This window comes from Rhinoraja longicauda, chromosome 24 (assembly GCF_053455715.1).
Source record: "Rhinoraja longicauda isolate Sanriku21f chromosome 24, sRhiLon1.1, whole genome shotgun sequence".
Classification (NCBI taxonomy): Eukaryota; Metazoa; Chordata; class Chondrichthyes; order Rajiformes; family Arhynchobatidae; genus Rhinoraja; species Rhinoraja longicauda.
In genome coordinates, this window is record NC_135976.1 from 9,299,267 (window position 1) to 9,317,133 (window position 17,867).

At 38.9% G+C, this 17,867-nt stretch overlaps 1 protein-coding gene across 2 annotated transcripts in view; it reads left to right on the forward strand.

Moving 5' to 3' along the window:
* LOC144605411 (signal peptide, CUB and EGF-like domain-containing protein 3) overlaps positions 1-16,551 on the forward strand; it is a 252,372-nt gene extending 235,821 nt beyond the window's left edge. For both annotated transcript variants that reach the window (XM_078420626.1, XM_078420627.1), the window contains exons 16-22: positions 1,276-1,437; positions 3,549-3,716; positions 4,603-4,764; positions 7,106-7,303; positions 8,429-8,581; positions 12,224-12,303; positions 14,384-16,551. In XM_078420626.1, coding sequence (XP_078276752.1) covers positions 1,276-1,437; positions 3,549-3,716; positions 4,603-4,764; positions 7,106-7,303; positions 8,429-8,581; positions 12,224-12,303; positions 14,384-14,536 — 1,076 coding nt within the window. In that variant the 3' untranslated portion in view covers positions 14,537-16,551. The remainder of the gene's footprint in view (positions 1-1,275; positions 1,438-3,548; positions 3,717-4,602; positions 4,765-7,105; positions 7,304-8,428; positions 8,582-12,223; positions 12,304-14,383) is intronic.
* The last annotated feature ends 1,316 nt before the right edge of the window (positions 16,552-17,867 follow it).

Genomic DNA, 17,867 nt, shown 5'->3' on the forward strand with positions numbered 1-17,867 from the left:
ACACAAAGTGCTGGACAGGATAGGTGACGTTTCGGGTTAACACCTTTCTTCAGAACCCAATAGTTTAGTTTAGTTTAAAACTACAGTGTGGAAACAGGCCCTTCGACCCAGCGAGTCCACACCCATTGACACTCAATATATGTAGTCCTACTTTCACATCCTAATCTACAAATGCACATCAGGGCCGTCTAAACGCATGGGCCTGATGGGCACTTGCCCGAGGCCCCACGAGCATAGGGGCCCCATGCTGATCTGTGTATGTTAAGTGACTTGCAATAAATAAATACTACTTTAAAAATGTAGGTTCAATAAGTGCTTTTTTCGCAACATTTTCGGTCCCTAAGTATTTTTTTCGCAACATTTTCCATCCCTAAGTGCTTCTCACAGCGATCTGTAAGTGCTTTTCGCAACAATGTAGCACCCTAAGTCCATCGCTAAGTGCTTTTCGGTAAGTGCTTTTCGCCGGCACGACAGGGGGGGCTAGTTGTCGTAGGGGCCCCAGTACACTGCTTTGCCCGCCCCCATAATGCTGTAAAGACGGCCCTGATGCACATATCTTTGGGATGTGGGAGAAAACCAGCGCATCTAGAGGAAACCCACACAGTCGCAGGGAGAATGTGCAAATTCTACGCAGAGCAGCACCTGAGGTCAGGATCGAACCCTCTGGTGTTGTGAGTCAGAAGCTCTACCAGATCAACATTTTTAGGAGATGAACGATGACATTTGAAAAAAAATGTGCTTACAAAACACTTCTCAAACACTGGGAGTAGGAACCTTGATGGTTGTGATTACCCATTTCTGATTTGAACTCATTCATTAAATAAGGACATAAACTATCTTGTGCATGTGCAGTGACTAGTGGGGTGCCACAAGGCCTTCATTGCAGGGAGCACACTGCAGTTCCTCCACTTAGCATGGAGAGGGTCAGTCCAGGATGCCGGAGGTAGAATTATGTATAAAAACAAGCAAAACTATATCAGATTAAACAAAACCAATTACACCTGGTAAAATGACATTTTGTATTTTGTGAATAGAACTCAAAATCTAATCTCAAACATACAAATACAAATTTGTTACACAATTTGAATACATTCACATTCTGATTAAAGATGTCTACGTATTGAACAGTCGCGAAGCATTAATTATTTTAAATTAGTTTATAGATGTTTCCACCAGAAAAGAGATGGTTAAAATATTTTGCCCATTGCAGGAAGTGAAATGAATTTTGATGAATATGCGGTTTTGTGATTCCTCACCAGCAATTTTATTTCTCAGTCAGCTGCTCGTCAGGATCCTTCTATTATGGCCAACAAGAGAAGTGTCTTCTGTGTCCTTCTGGCACCTACCAGGAGAAGGATGGACAGTTGTCATGCGATCTCTGTCCAGGAACTGAAGGACACGGTCCAACTGGGGCACGTAACATCAGTGTCTGCACAGGTAAATTAGCTTTGTGTTTATTGGAAATTACAGATTAATTTACATGAATAAATATAAGTAGAATTATATTGTAAATTATATTTATATGTATTCATATAAATTCATATATAATTTCCAATAGCATAGTTATATACTTATATAATTATTTAAGTCTGAAGAAGGGTCTCGACCCGAAACGTCACCCATTCCTTCTCTCCTGAGATTGCTGCCTGACCTGCTGAGTTACTCCAGGATTTTGTGAAATAATTATTTATGTATATAATTATGATATTATAATATGAATATTAATATAACCATTATATGTTATGTTTATAATCTAAATTATACTTATATTGCAAATATAATTTATATTATTAATTTTATTTATATTTATTGGCATAAATTAACATATATTATATATGATATTTATTCTATCATACTATCTGTAGATGTTAGTATGTTTGATGTAGGGGACAGTGGCTGGTTGCATAAAGTTTATGTAATATGCCAGGTGTGGGTAGGGTGGAATGTGCTCTCTGTATTTGGGCGTGAGTGTCATCCGTGTTTAGATGCAGGGTATCCATCCAAACAAAACGAGGACCATGCTGTATATTGCAATGATATTATACTTTCCCAGGTCAGACATGTCCCCCACGAATGCAACACATCACCATATTCTTCCTGCATCTTGGTCTTTTGTATATAAAGGCACAGAGCTCTTTCTCTTCAGCATCTTGCATTCCAATGAACTTTTGTAATTTACAGATACAGATTGCAGAGGTAAATGAATAGGTAACTTTATATTTGAAGATTTGCATTTAAAAGATACAACTTTATAGTAAAGGTTTGATTAAACCCACAAATCTCGAAGCACTTCCCTCTGGACTGTCAAAGCAGCCACAGCCAGACATAAAAACAGTTTTTTTCCACGAGTGATAGTTCTACTCAATAACCAAAGTCTGGAATCTCTTTTTTGCTCTGGTTTATTTTCATTCTCATGTTTAGAACGTAATGTTGTATCCTTATTGTTTTGATGTGGTTATGCTTTATTCTTAATTGTTAACTGTATGTTTGTGTTGTCATTTGTGAGCGGAGCACCAAGGCACATTCCTTGTATATGCGCATACTTGGCCAATAAACTTATTCATTCATTCATTCATTCAATAGACAATAGACAATAGGTGCAGGAGTAGGCCATTCGGCCCTTCGAGCCAGCACCACCATTCAATGTGATCATGGCTGATCATTCTCAGTCAGTACCCCGTTCCTGCCTTCTCCCCATACCCCCTGGCTCTGCTATCCTTAAGAGCTCTATCTCGCTCTCTCTTGAATGCATTCAGAGAATTGGCCTCCACTGCCTTCTGAGGCAGAGAATTCCACAGATTTACAACTCTCTGACTGAAAACGTTTTTCCTCATTCATTCATTCATTCATTCATTCATTCATTCATTCATTCATTCATTCATTCATTCAAATGCAACGGTATTGAAAGGTATGATCCAGCACAACCTATTCAATATCAACTGAAGTGTGAAAAGATCTCACTTTAGATCAGAAATCCTCAACAATACTTTCTCTGCCCAAAGTAATCGATGGTGAACTAAATGTAGATCTGCCTTAAAGTCATGCAATAATGTTCCCCAACTTCTGATCTATTGCTATGGATTTTGTTGTTCTGGACAATTACTATCATCAATTAAAGTTATATTTCAATTAATGAGTTTAACTGGTCACCTCAAAAGTAACCATTACATCTGGCTGAAATGAATTCAATCGTAGATCTGAAAAGATATTCCATGACATCCCATCTTGGTTTACAAACAGTGTGTTTCTTAAGAGGAAAAGTGGGCTCTTATATATTCTGATTCTACTACTCTGGCAAGCTCAGTTCAAAGTGCCAGTAGATCGCATGCTGAGACTAAATCTTTCTTGAAGGTCTGCAGTTGGGTAAGCTGAAAGCGCAGTTGACAATGCCACTAAGGCTTCTGCTGAGAGATCTGGATTGCTTTCCATAAAAGTGGTTTTGCTGAATCAACCAGACTCTGGCGGCAATATAACTCTGAGGGAATTGTGTTTGGTTTAAGCAATACTGGTCAGTTTACTAAAAGTCACTGTTGTCATTGTTAATCTAGGTCAGTGCAGCCCAGGACACTATTCAGCAGATGGATTTCAACCATGTCAGTTGTGCAGTCGAGGAACATACCAGCCTGAATCAGGCCGTACACTCTGTTTCCAGTGTGGAGGAGGATTGATGACGAAGCACGAAGGAGCTTCATCCTTCCAGGATTGTGATACTAAAGGTGAGTGACAAGAGCAGTTGGCAACTGATAACTATTAAAGTATATAGAGCTTATTAAAATAAATAACAGTACATTTCTTTGGTGAATATATATTATAGACAGAATCTGAATGGAAACCTTTGCATTCTTGAACAGTAAAGCAATCCTGACCGAGCCCAAGGTCCTTTTATGGTCTTACAAATTTTGTATTGAAATTTTTACTCCAAATGGATTAAATGTTATAAGAATTAAACAGCATGGAAACAGAGCATAAAGCCCATCTTGCCCACACCAACCATCAAGCACACAACTGCAGACCAGATCGGACATGGCAGACCAGACTCTCTGCCATTGACTCCATCTACACTTCATGGTGCCTCGGGAAAGCAGCCGACATAATCAAAGACTTATCCCACCCCAGTCATCCCTCCCCGCTCCCATCGGACACCAGATACAGGTATGAAAGTGAGCAGCACCAGACTCAGGAACAGATTTTCACCCTCTGGTATCAGGCTTCCGAATCACCTCTACTCTCCTATTGCGGACATTGGACTTTCTTTTTGGAAATGATGCACTACAATACTGAGAACTATATTCTGCACTGTAACTTCCCCTTCGCTCTACCTATTGCACTTGAGTGTGACGTGTTTTTTAAAGTTATCTGATCTGATTGTATAGTGTACAAAACAAAAGTTTTCATTATACCTCAGTACAGATGACAATAATAAACCTGAACAATAATTGTAGTTTTTTGCTCACTCCACATCAACAACACTCCTTCCTGATTCTCCTGCCATTCACGTGCACCAGGGGAATTTTCTTGCACCCATTAAGCTATGTTGATGTAAATGTTGTCATGTTGTGAAGACCCATGTCCATGATCGTGATGTTGCTTTTGAATTCTCAGTTCAATGCTCTCCCGGCCATTATTACAACACAAGTGTTCACCGGTGCATACGTTGTGCCTTGGGCACCTACCAACCGGAGTTCCGACAGAATTACTGCATTGCATGTCCTGGAAACACCACGACTGACTTTGATGGATCAACAACAGTCAGACAGTGCAAAAGTAAGAATCACCACATGGTTGTACTTTCCTCTCTAATAACATAGGATTACATAAAGACAACAGCAGGTTCAAGAACCATCCTTATGTTCGCTCTTGTTTTGGCAGTCTCCTAGACATCAGTACAACTGTTATCTGGATTGGAATGTGGGCAGAGCATTTCTGGCAGCACTTTTAAAGAACAACTGATTAGGTCACAAAAATAGAGCAAACGCCCAAACTCATTCCAGGGTGCTGCACCAATGCAGGAGAGGTTTGGGCCCAACGGGTCCAGGTCTAGTAGAGTATGAATCTCTTGTCTTTGCATCTTCTGTTGTGGTACTTTTGCTTAATTAATTGCCTGTCCACCATTCTGCCTTCCAAACTGAGTTGATCAATTTTTTTCCACAGTGGTAGGTGCTTGGAACATGCTGCCCAGCGTGATGATGGAAACAGAAATGATAGTTGCATTTGAGAGGCTTTTAGATAGACACATGAATAAGCAGAGAATGGAGGGTTATATAGTATGTGCAGGCAGAAAGGATTAGTTTAATTGGGCTTTTATGTTTGGCGCAGGCATGTTAGGATAATGGGCCTGTTCCTCTGCTGTACTGATCAATTTTTGGATTGTGGAGATTCAATAGCATTGGGAGTCTTCCTTTCATTAGTATCTCGGTAGGAATATCTTATTTAGAGCTGTGACACAGAGTTTTATTACACTGGTGTTTGTAAATTGCTCAACTTGTGGATTGATATCGGATGCAACTTCTTCAGGTGATTCATTTATCATCTTGCTTCCTCTATCATATTTTGCAATGTAGATGACACAAATACATTGCTTCTAGTCTCCTCTAATGGGTGCCAATACTAAAAGGTAGTCCTCTAACTTTTCACCATAAGGGATTCTAGTCCGAAGAACTGTTTCGTATCTTGAACTGTTCGGAAGTTGTAAATGAACATACAGAGTGCAGGGGATGTGCGGCCAGCAGCCGGCCTCACTGAGTGTGAGAGTGAGTTTGCTTAGCACTCCCGGTTCTCCTCGCCACCATCCAGCCTCCAGTTGTTGTGGCTTAGTTGGAACGGAGGGAATAGGGAGAGATGCATATTCCTCCCCAACAGAAAATGCCTGCAGCCCCGCAACTGCGGGCTAATCCATCTCTTTGGTCTCCCACATGATAATTATGAACAAAAAACAATGTGCAGGAGCAAATTATATTTACAGGGTATGTACAGGGTGAACATAGGTCTGGCATTTATAACCTCAGGAGCACCTGTAATCAACATGGCCAGCAGGAACGGTATAGGTCATGTCCGCACTCAGAGTGGAGCTTTAGATGATCGCATTCTACCAACCATGCATACCCACTATCAAGTAACCAGGTCTTCCAAATTATTGTCAATGCCAAACCAGCAAACAAAGATTTTAGCCATTGCATAGGCTTCTTCACAGTCTTCCTTTGCAATTCCTTTGGTGTCACTAGCTTTGTTGCTACTTTATACAGCATTAATTCGTAGTCAATGCACAGCATCTGCAATGAAGTTGCAACTGTGAAGTTGCAACTGCAAGAGCAATTCGTCACAACCCAATCCATAAAGGGGGGGAACAAGGAAATAAATAAACATTGATACTGATACATTGTAATCACAACAATTTAAAAGTTTTTTCAATTATCAAAGAGCAGGTACATATGACATGGACATGATTAGAAGAGTATTGAAGTAATTTAAATATTATTTTTTTAGTTTGGGCCTAAGATTTCAGGAATTAAAGTTTATTATAGCTACTTCAATGTTTGGTAGGTTAGGGCAGCAAGCAGCTGAGTCGTATACTGAAGTGGGTTTCATGTTTGATCTTTAGTCAATTGCCAAGTTAGCTGGCATTATGTAGCTAGTCACTTCTAGTTGTCTTTGCATTTCCAAGTTAAAGGGATGAAAATTCATCGTAGTTTGGTATCTGAACTGTGCTGCCTTTGACTGCAACTATCCCCAATGCCCAGCTAGACTTGGAGTTGTCGAGAGATACCGCATAAAAAAAGGCCTTTTGGCCCACCAAATCCCTTCCGACCATCAACCACCCATTTACACAAATTCTACAATAATCCTATTTTTTGATAACTGAACCGAGGGAGACTGGCAGGAAAGGAAGAATGAGAATCAGTATAAAGCTGTTATTTTTATATTAGTACAGTTTCAGTGTACATTTTAAAAAGTTACAGATTGCTGGCCTAAGATTGACATTTTCCAGCACTGGCAAACACATAATTCTGTGTGTTTATTCCTAATGTCAACATAATTTACTTGTTACTTATTAGAATCAAGGGCATCTACAAATCACTTACCTGTCCCGTGTGCTTCTTTCCTACAGATCAACAGTGTGGTGGTGAACTTGGGGAATACACAGGCTATATTGAATCTCCCAACTATCCCGGGAACTACCCAGCAAATGTAGAATGCACCTGGAACATTAACCCACCTCCCAAAAGAAAAATTTTGATTGTGGTCCCTGAAATATTCTTACCCATTGAGGATGACTGTGGTGATGTTTTGGTCATGAGAAAAAACTGTGAGTTTTCCAAATGCTTTCCAAATCCAGATGCATCCACCTTTCCTCAAATCCCACCAAACCTAAGCTCTGGGCAGCTTTAAAATGCCTTTAACGCATCTTTTTGACAAAGCTTTTGTGAGATGTTCACTTTTCATTGCATACTGTCAGATCCGATACAGGTTAAATTTACTCTTCCCACAGGCCAAGGTGTCCAAGGTAATGTTTCTAAATGCATGAAGTGATTTCTGCATTTAATTTGGGAACTGGGTCACAACATTTGGCAAAATGTTAACTGGCCCGAGTTATCCTTCATTTTGGCTTCAAAGTTTTGCAGGTTTCTTTCTCTACCCCACTTCTGACAGTCAAATGTAATAACAAGGAACTGCAGTTTTTGGTTTACCAAAGATGCAAAGTGCTGGAGTAACACAGTGGGTCAGCCTCAGTTCGCACTTCTGGAGAACATGGATAGGCGTTATCCATCTTTTATAAACACGTTAAAACTGTTTACATTTTATAAAATGTTAAACACCTATCCATGTTCTCCAGAGATGCTGCCTGATCTGCTGAGTTATTCCAGCATTGCCTGATCTGCTGAGTTATTCCAGCATTGTGTCTAAACTTGGCAGTCAGTTTAGCTAATTTATTGAATGGGTCATTCTAATCAAATCTGATCCTTTTCTCTCTTAAAACTCTTATGTGTCCTTTCAGCATGAGTCATTGTATATCAATCATCATTGAGTTTTTCCCCAAACACAATAGTTCTCAGTTCAACCTTTGCATCTAATTTGTATTTTGCTGTATGATATCAATCAACTAACTCGACAGTCCTATACCAGAACGCTCGTGATCTTTAGAATTTAGCTGGTTGCACTTTGTGTGTGTGTGCGTGTGTGTGTGTGTGTGTGTGTGTGTGTGTGTGTGTGTGTGTGTGTTACTGAAGGTGCTGTGATCATTTGCAGAAAGTAACTGCCTGAACCAAAGCCAGAAACATGGGAACAGTAAAATCATAATTTTGAAAATGCCACATTATATTTTAAACTGTGTACTTCTTCTTGATTTCATGAAATGTCATTAAATTGTTTTCAATTACATTTTTATTTCTGAATTCCTCCATTTTTTTGTGTTCTGAAATTTCATTAATAGCCTCACCTACGTCAATCACAACATACGAGACTTGCCAGACCTATGAACGGCCAATAGCTTTCACTGCCCGCTCCCGCAAGCTGTGGATCAATTTCAAAACTAATGAAGCAAACAGTGCCAAAGGGTTCCAGATACCTTACGTTACTTATGATGGTGAGTGAACGTTGTGATACATATTGCTGCCAGTGTTGATGTTGTATACATAACCAAAGAATACATATTTTACAGTATTTTTTCCTTAACTATGATGCTCCACAAAAAAACAAACCTCCTCTGAGAACTTCCGCACCCAGTTCCAGATGTTCCTTGGAAAAGTGTTCTGTACACCTGATGGCACAATTTGGCATGATCATTAAATGCTGGCCTTGCCAGGCAGTGCACAAATCTCAAGAATGAAAATTACTGCTCACATATTTACATGGATTGACAGTGGTTCATAAAAACAGAAAGTAGGGGAAAATACATGATTTTCAGAAAGGCAGATATAACAAGTGGGGTCAATATTGAACCCTCAATTATTTACTGTCAAGATCAACGAAGGAACATTTTGAGACAGAGTTGGATGGGAAAGTAAGGTATTAGGAGGATTGAAAGATACTCCAAACTTATGTGGATCGTCTAAGTAAATGGCCATGAATTTGCAGATTTAGTATATTGTGGTTAAGTGTGAAATTATCAGCAGGAGTATGGATTATGTGCAGGTAGATAAGAGTTGGTCTTGGTATCATGTTCAGCACAAACATTCTGGGCTGAAGCGCCTGTTCCTGTGCTGTACTGTTTTATGTTCTATATTTATGCCCTAGAGTTTAGAGGAGTGACTTGTTATCTTATTAGCATATATAATTCTTAAAGGAAACATGATAAATGATAAGAGGCTGTTTCACTTGGCGTGAGAGGATTGAATGAGAAGTTGCAGTAGCAGGTTAAAAGATGACTAATTTAGTGTAAAAGACAAGAAAACATTTTATCATTCAGATGATTATGCATGTTTCGAATTCAATTTACTGTGGACTCAGTGGGTGCGTATGTTTATCAGGACTCAGGGAATTTAGGATTGTGGGGATAAGGTGAGATGTTAAAGTTTATGTTCAGTCATGATGTCACCAAGTGGGCTACTCTTTATTTCTTGTCCCAGAATTTAAGGTGAGCAATGAGGAAAATCTTAAGTGTAACGTCTAGAGCACACACTGGTGAAGTTAAACCTGGAGTCTAAGAATTCATCTGCACCATAGGAACTTGCTAGAAGGTTATCGCATGGCACACCAACAATAGGTTTGGTCTTCAACCAACTGTTTGCCTGTTGCAAACTTTCCTTCACCCCTCTGAGGCAGTGGATGGTACCCAAGAGACTTGAATGCAGAATTTGGAACAAAGGTCAGAGCAAAGTGGAGCTGCTTGGAAAAAAAAAGACATAAGTGCTGAGTAACTCAACGGGTCAGGCAGCAGCTCTGGAAAGTGTGGAGAGGCGACGTTTCGGGTCGGTGCATTTCTTCAGAATTTGAAGCCTTGCGGGATCGGGGGATGGGGGGGGGGGGGTGGGCGGGATGAGGTTCAGTGTAACCGGAGATCAAAACCACACAAGGATATTTTTAAGGCAGAGATTGACAGATTCGTGATTGGAAAGGGTTTCAGGGGTTATTGGGCAGAGGCAGGAGAATGGGGTTGAGAGGGAAAAATGGATCAGACATGATTGAATGGCGGAGTAGACTTGATGAGCCAAATGGCTTAATTCCGCCTCTAGAATTTATGAATCACTGCTCAACAACCTCTTTGCCTCATGAACACTAACTTATATTTGTGGATTATTATATCTATAGAAAATTAGTTGAAAATTACATATCATTTAAGAAAATAAACATTATTTTGTTATGTCGAAGATTTGTTAATTATATTTAAGATTTTTCTTGACTCGCATTGGTGTGTCATGCAGTGACCCTTCTGTCCCTTGTCAATCCCAATACTTATTCAACTCACTTTAAAAACATTAAAAAGTGTGAAAAATTAGTTCTTTTTCTTTCTGGTTTAACACTGGCAAAATTACCAAGGTGATACGGGCAAGTTGGCCGGTGTGGGCAAGTTGGGCCGAAGAGCCTATTTCCACACTGTATCACTCTATGACCCTATTATTCTATGATTGCTAAGCCTGCTTGAATCACATCACTCAAAGCAAATGTCAACCACAACCGGTAACTGCAAAGATGAATCGATACCAAAATGTTTGCTTGCTCTCTGCAGGTAACATTTCTCAGGGTCAAGGTCAACTCTCATCGCTACACTGCAGATCTCAAAATTTAATTCAGTTTATTTTCTTAAAGGAAGATTCCTTGGGAGAGATCCTGGTAACAGCAGCAAAGGCCATAATAAAAGAAAGGAGAAATAGGAAATACAAATAAAAAGAAATTTGGTTAAGATTTTAATTAGGGTTACTATAAGTGTGGTAGTTATAAATGTCATTATTTTCAAGAACTGCAGGGAATCTGGGGCAGTAATTTGTCTTGCCCACTGACATTGATCCAGATAGACAGCAAACCCCCCCAAAACTGGCAGCTGATTGTTCGGAAATCCAGATTGTTCAGCGTTTGGCTCAGTTACCGTCACAGCATTTGGCTCAGCCTACAGTGTGAGCCAGGAATCCAGACTGTGAATGGGATGTTCATTCAGACAGACTTCCAGGGTACAGCCAGAGTTAGGGTCAGGAACACCAGGGATCAATCTGAAACATGCAAACAGAAACTTACTGGGTTCTGTTCCCCACTCCTCATCAGGTTCATTGGAAAATTTATATTAGTGTGCAACATACCAAAAAAATAAAAGTGTGTTCGGGTATTAATAAAAGTAATATATACAACGTTCGGGAAAATCTGCTTATCCAACACCACTAGTGTTGTCACCTGAGGTGATAAATTGCTGGAGTTTTATTGTGCACACTTAATAATTTCTCATGTAGGTTGTGAAATTTTGTGAATAATGATCTTAATTTTAAATCTCACATAAATAAGGTAATAAAATGTGCTTTCTATTACCTCAGAAATATTGCTAAAGTATGGCCTTTCTTGACCCAACATGACTGTAAAAAAACTCATACATGCTTTCATAACAAGCAGACTTGATTACTGTAATGCCTTATTTACCGGTCTGCCTTCAAAATCCACCAACAAGTTACAGCTCATTCAAAATGCCGCAGCCTGGCTTTTAACAAATACCAAGAAAAGGGAACATATCACCCCAGTATTATACTCCCTTCATTGAAATCCAGGATAGACTATAAGGTCCTCCTTACAGTGTACAAAGCCCTAAATGGCTTGGGAGCAGCATATCTTACAGAGTCGCTCCTTCCATATGCCCCTTCTCGAGCGCTCAGGTCTTCTGATGCGGGCCTGTTAGCCACTCAACGCCGCAGCAGTAAGAAAATTGGGGAAGCAGCCTTTTTCAATTACGCCCCCAAGCTGTGGAATATCCGACCCAGGGCTATGAGAGACGCCGACTCAGTTGAGATTTTTAAACGGCAGTTAAAAACATATCTTTTTACTCAAGCTTTTAACTGATTTTACTTCCTTTGTTCTTTGCCACTCCCAATTTTACATTTTATATTTTTATATAAATCTGTGCTTTGTATGCCTGTCCTTACTGTTATAAATCGTATCTTTGTTTAGACATGTGTTTGTTTTTGTGGAAAGCACTTTGGGTTGCATTAAATTGCATGAAAAGTGCTATATAAATAAAAGTTATTATTTTTATTATTATGAGAGCTAATTTCTCTCACCCACGTTTGACTGACTTGTATTCCTTTTCTAGAGGATTATGAACAGCTTGTTGAAGACATTGTACGAGATGGTAGATTATATGCTTCAGAAAACCATCAAGAAATTTTAAAGGTAAGTTATTTAATCATGAGCTAAACGCGAAGTGCTGGGGGAACTCAGCAGGTCAGGCAGCCTCTGGGGAGGGAATTGGCAGGTGATGTTTCAGGTCAAGATCCTTCTACAGGCTGCTTTAATAACTTGAAATGGCTACATGTGACCCATAAAGTAATTCTCGGAAGAATTGCTTTATAACTAATAGTAAATCTAACTTAGTGATCTGTGGTAAGTCAAAGAAAGTGGCAATTCACTCACATTCAACAGAATTCCATCACCAGCCACATTGTCTTCTTTCTCCCCTTTGACTATTCTAAAGGAACAGTTCTCTTCACAACACTCTGATCTGCTGATCTCAGATTTTGTTTCTGCCAACCACTCTCTTTCTCCAGGCATTTCCCATGCAACTGCATGAGTTATAATACCTGTTCTCCTTTTCATTTCCCACCATTCAAAAACCTAAACAGACCTCACTGGTGAAGTAGCCTTTCACTTGAATCCAATTCAGTGTACCTCATCCAATGCCCAAAATGTGGTCACAGCTACATTGGAGAAAGTGAGCACAGATTGGTTGATTCCTCAGCAAAGGACGTGTGTCAATTCGATAAGGGTAGCACTGAGCTTTCTGTTGTTTTTCACTCTTGTCCTTCATTCTATCCTATCTGCCTGTATCCTCCAACACTGTTCTAAGGACACCAAATGTAAACTTGAGGAACCACACATTATCTCCTGTGTGGGCATATTATAGCCTTCCAGATCGTATATTGAATTACTTTGTGTAGCTTTGGGTAACTTGCTGGCCCGGTCACCATAAGTGGTGCAATATTGGCTTATTTTTCTATTAGCACAGCGTGAACTTCTACTATTTCCAATAGCTGTGCATCTCACAACGTTTGTGTTCCTTTGTATTCCCTTTAATGTGTCCTTGTTTCACACTTCTTATGTTCCTTTGTGTTCACCCCCCCCCCTCTAAATTCCCTCATGAACCTATCAACTGGGTGACTTCATCTATAGCTTATTTCTTTTTAACTGTCATCGCTTGCCATTCTTCTGAAATCTGAAAAACATCTGGCTCATTCTACTCACCCCATTTTATAACCTCCTCAAGCAAGTAATGTAATGAGCTATCATTGCACCCCCTCTTAGCCAAGTTTATCCTTCCTTGGGTATGGAGGCCAAAACTAATCAGATTAAAATTTTAAAGAAATCCTTTATATTTTATTCTACAACTTTGTTGCCATAAAAGATAACATCCTGTTTGCATTGTGAATTGTTTGCTGAACCTGCAAAGTAACTTTGACAATAGACAATAGGTGCAGGAGTAGGCCATTCAGCCCTTCAAGCCAGCACCGCCATTCAATGTGATCATGGCTGATCATTCTCAGTCAGTACCCCGTTCCTGCCTTCTCCCCATACCCCCTGACTCCGCTATCCTTAAGAGCTCTATCTAGCTCTCTCTTGAATGCATTCAGTGAATTAGCCTCCACTGCCTTCTGAGGGAGAGAATTCCACAGATTCACAAATCTCTGTCTGAAAAAGTTTTTCCTCATCTCCGTTCTAAATGGCCTACCCCTTATTCTTAAACTGTGGCCCCTGGATCTGGACTCCCCCAACATTGGGAACATATTTCCTGCCTCTAACGTGTCCAACCCCTTAATAATCTTATACGTTTCGATAAGATCCCCTCTCATCCTTCTAAATTCCCATGTATACAAGCCTAGTCGCTCCAGTCTTTCAACACAAGATTTGAGATTTGTGTACAAGCATCCCCAAATGTCTTTAAAATCCTAGCACTTTCTATTCCATTATCTATCTTTAACTATCTTTAACTGTCTTTTAAAAAAATCTTCATTTCTATTCCTCCTACCATTTCACATAATACACTCTGCAGACAATAAGAAGCAAATTATAACTGCTTGTAAATGTCTACTTTGAGGTCAGAAGAATCTGTTTATAATTTTAAGCCTGTTTTTCATCAGTAACAAAGTGGACTGCTTTGAAGTGCAGTATGTGGAGAATGATAAAACATGTAACAGACTTGAGTCTTACATAATGTGGCTATAAATATTAAACACATCTTTTTCTCTTAATCTTACAGGACAAGAAGCTGATTAAAGCTCTCTTTGATGTACTGGCACATCCACAAAATTACTTCAAGTACACAGCACAGGAGTCCAATGAGATGTTGCCAAGATCTTTTATCAAACTGCTTCGTTCCAAAGTTTCCAGCTTTCTAAGGCCCTACAAATAGTTGACAAACCAAAGGCGATAAAATGACCAACTGAATTTTATTTTTACAGCTTTGTAACCATAATATTTCACTATGCTGACTTTTTTTTGTGGCTTTCTTCAAAAGGATCCCAGTTCATACTTCACTGTACATTATTTATAGCTCTCAGTCCATCATAACGAAGACTGTTCATTCCTTATATTTATGTGTACGCTGGTATATATGACTGCTGGGAGCACATCCAAAACCTGCTCCATATGCAAGCATACTTTATGCACTAGGACTTTCTGTCTGCATTGTGTGTTTTTTTCCTGTATAAGAAAAGAAAGTGCAATGATTTCTTTTATCCTGTTGGATGTTTGAATGGAAGTTTTGTTCTATAGAAAGACAGCAATATTTATATCTGCAAGGAAGCCTTTCCCGTCTCCACTGCAGTATAACAACACCCATAAATCACATCATAATGAAAAATGGCAGGATTGCAATGTTGCGCATTCATAATTTTGGAATTTATTTGCACTTGAGAATTATATTTGAACATGTACAAACGTTTGGTTTTTGTATTTTCATTGTTTTCATTGAATTGAAATTTCACAGTTTGTGTTTCTTTCCTTTTTTTTAATGCTAGTTTGTCCCATTTTTTCATGATGTTCAAGCTTGTATCGTACAATACAACCATTTGGATAAGTAAAAGGGACTTAAAAATTTCTAAGAATTTCAAGTATAGTTCTGATGATGCAAACACTAGCTCTTTTGGCCCTCCCATGGGTCGATGGACAATATATTAATATCATTTTTAGTGCAATTTTGATACTTTACCAATATATTAAATATATTTCATGTTTCCAGACAGTTTATTTGTTTACCTCATCGTCTGTATTGAGGAACATCTGGGTATTGGGGACACTACAGTACAATTTCAAGATTCTGAAATAAAACATGTATCATGCATTAAAAATAGTGCATATAATGCATCCTCAGTAAATGTGTAAATGTTTAATTATTGAAAATCTGCATTTAATGTGTAAAACAGAAGGTCACGATGTAAAATATTCAATCAACAGAGGCTCTTATAGGAAGGAGCAATGAGGTCTATCAAAACATTCGAACTTTAGCTGGTACCGTTTTACCAAATAACCAGAACCCATCAGAGAAGAATATGGCGAAGAAAAAGCAACCAGGAGCAAAAGACATTTGAATTGCCTAGTTCCTAGAATTATGGTAAGAAGGTGGGAAAGCTTTTAAAGGGATCAAACAGTGCTTTTAAGAATTTGGCTACTTCCTCATCAAAAACAAAAAAATAAATTTTCGGCAACTGAGTAAATGAACAAATGCAGTCTCCATTTTCGACAAAGAGCAAGTCACAGAGGGAATCACAGGACAAAATGCAAGGATGTACAGTTCTGATGGTGTAAACACTAGGCCAACTGTGGGTTGGTGGACTGTATGTTGTGGGTCAACAATCCGCATGCTGGAATAAGGGATTCGGTCTTGAACATGCTAATCCACTGAGCTGCCATAAAGATGTTTATCTCCTGTAATTTGATCTAGACAACTGATGAAAAGAAACTGGTGCTTGTTGGAAGCTGGCAAGTTGCCTTGTTTTTAGCTGTAACCAAAGTGGAAATAACTCTGTACCCAGCTCACTGTTCACTTGTATTTTCTAGTTTGGTAAAGAAGGGGATTTGGATTTCTTTGCCCCTAAATCCTTGAGGATTTTATTTCCCAAGTTGTTGCATTTTTCAATGAATAAAGTTTTGTACCTAAGTAATGATTTTGGATTTGGTTAACTGGCATGTTGCTAACATCCCTGTCTACTAACCCATAGAGTAGATTGGTTAATATAACATAAATCTCAACCAATCAAGCCTTTGTCAATGCATTAATCAAGAGAAATGTACCTTTACATTCAATTTACAAGAAACCCAAAAAATATACATGGTATTATTATTTCTTGAACCCATTTCCAGTGGTTATTAATATATTAATCATAAAACCTAAGTTGCAGTACAGTTACTGGTCTTAAGAGCATTGTTGAAACATGTTTTCTAAAATTGCTTTTTTTTACATTAAAATAATTTTAATCGTGATATTATTGTGTGTTCATATCAAATTCTTCCTGCTATTTAAGGTGAGGTGTTTACTCATTAATCGAAAATTAAGATCAACAGCAACAATATCTACTTTTTGATGTCTGCACAATCTCCATGTATTCTACATTTCTTTTTAATTACATGGCTAAAGTAGCAAACCGTATTAAGTTCTGTTTCAACGGTTTCGTCTGGCGATTGTGACACAGAGCGACTTCATGTTATCATGCCCGGTAGAAATTAAAATGAGCTCAGACCAAAAATAGCCATGAGAAAGGGACTGGAATCCACAGATACATGAAGATAAAGAACAGTATGTTCCAATGACCTGAACCCACTGACTATTGTGTTAAATACTTTATTTTGTTGTAGAAATTGCATTTCTCTTACATCCTCTCTGGTTTGGCTCCTATTTGCATACAGATATGAATAGTGCTTTACCACTATCAATCAGATGTTTTATAAAGATAGCGCCTGCTAGTGAAGTGCTTTTTAATGTAATTGTGATAGAAAACACTAAAACCAGCTTTAATGTACAAAGTTGTGAATTCAGCTCTTTGAATCTAGAATGAACTTTTCCTGCTGCGGGATTTAAAAATCGATGCTAAAACTCAGCTCTTCAGCTGCATGCTTTATGTCAAAGCAGGAAGGTCAGTGGCATTTGATCTTTGCTCTTAGACTTCTGTCCTGTGTGCTTGCAAAGCGGATGCACACTTGCAGGTGTTCATCCGTGAATGCAGCCGCTTTTGTGCCTGTCTGTGAGCAGAGCTTCCCATTGAAGGCATCAGCATGTGCAAGACTGCTAACCAAACTCAGACCAAACAGTCCTGTTTTGAAGTATCCAAAAAAAATTTAAAATATAAATCGGACACGGCAAGTATTGGAAAATGGGGGGATCTTTCCCACGATATTGAAAAGTAAGAGAACATTAACTTTAAGATCTCCATAAGGAACCGAAGCAGGTCCCTCAAACCTGTTTCGCGATTCAGTAAGATCTATGCTGACCCTGCTTTCCCATCCTATCCTCATAACTCTCAATTCCCTGAATAATTAAAAATCTTTTTCTGCTCTGAACATATTCAAGGATTCAGCTTTCTGGAGCAAGAAATTTCAAAGACACAACCCTAGAAAGGAAATACTTCCTCATCCAAGTCTTAAATGTGCCCCTTCAATCTGGGATATGCTCACAGGTTTTGGGCACTCCTTGCATTTAAGACTTGGATGTTTAAGAAAAAGTTAAACAGGGACTTGGATATGGCAGA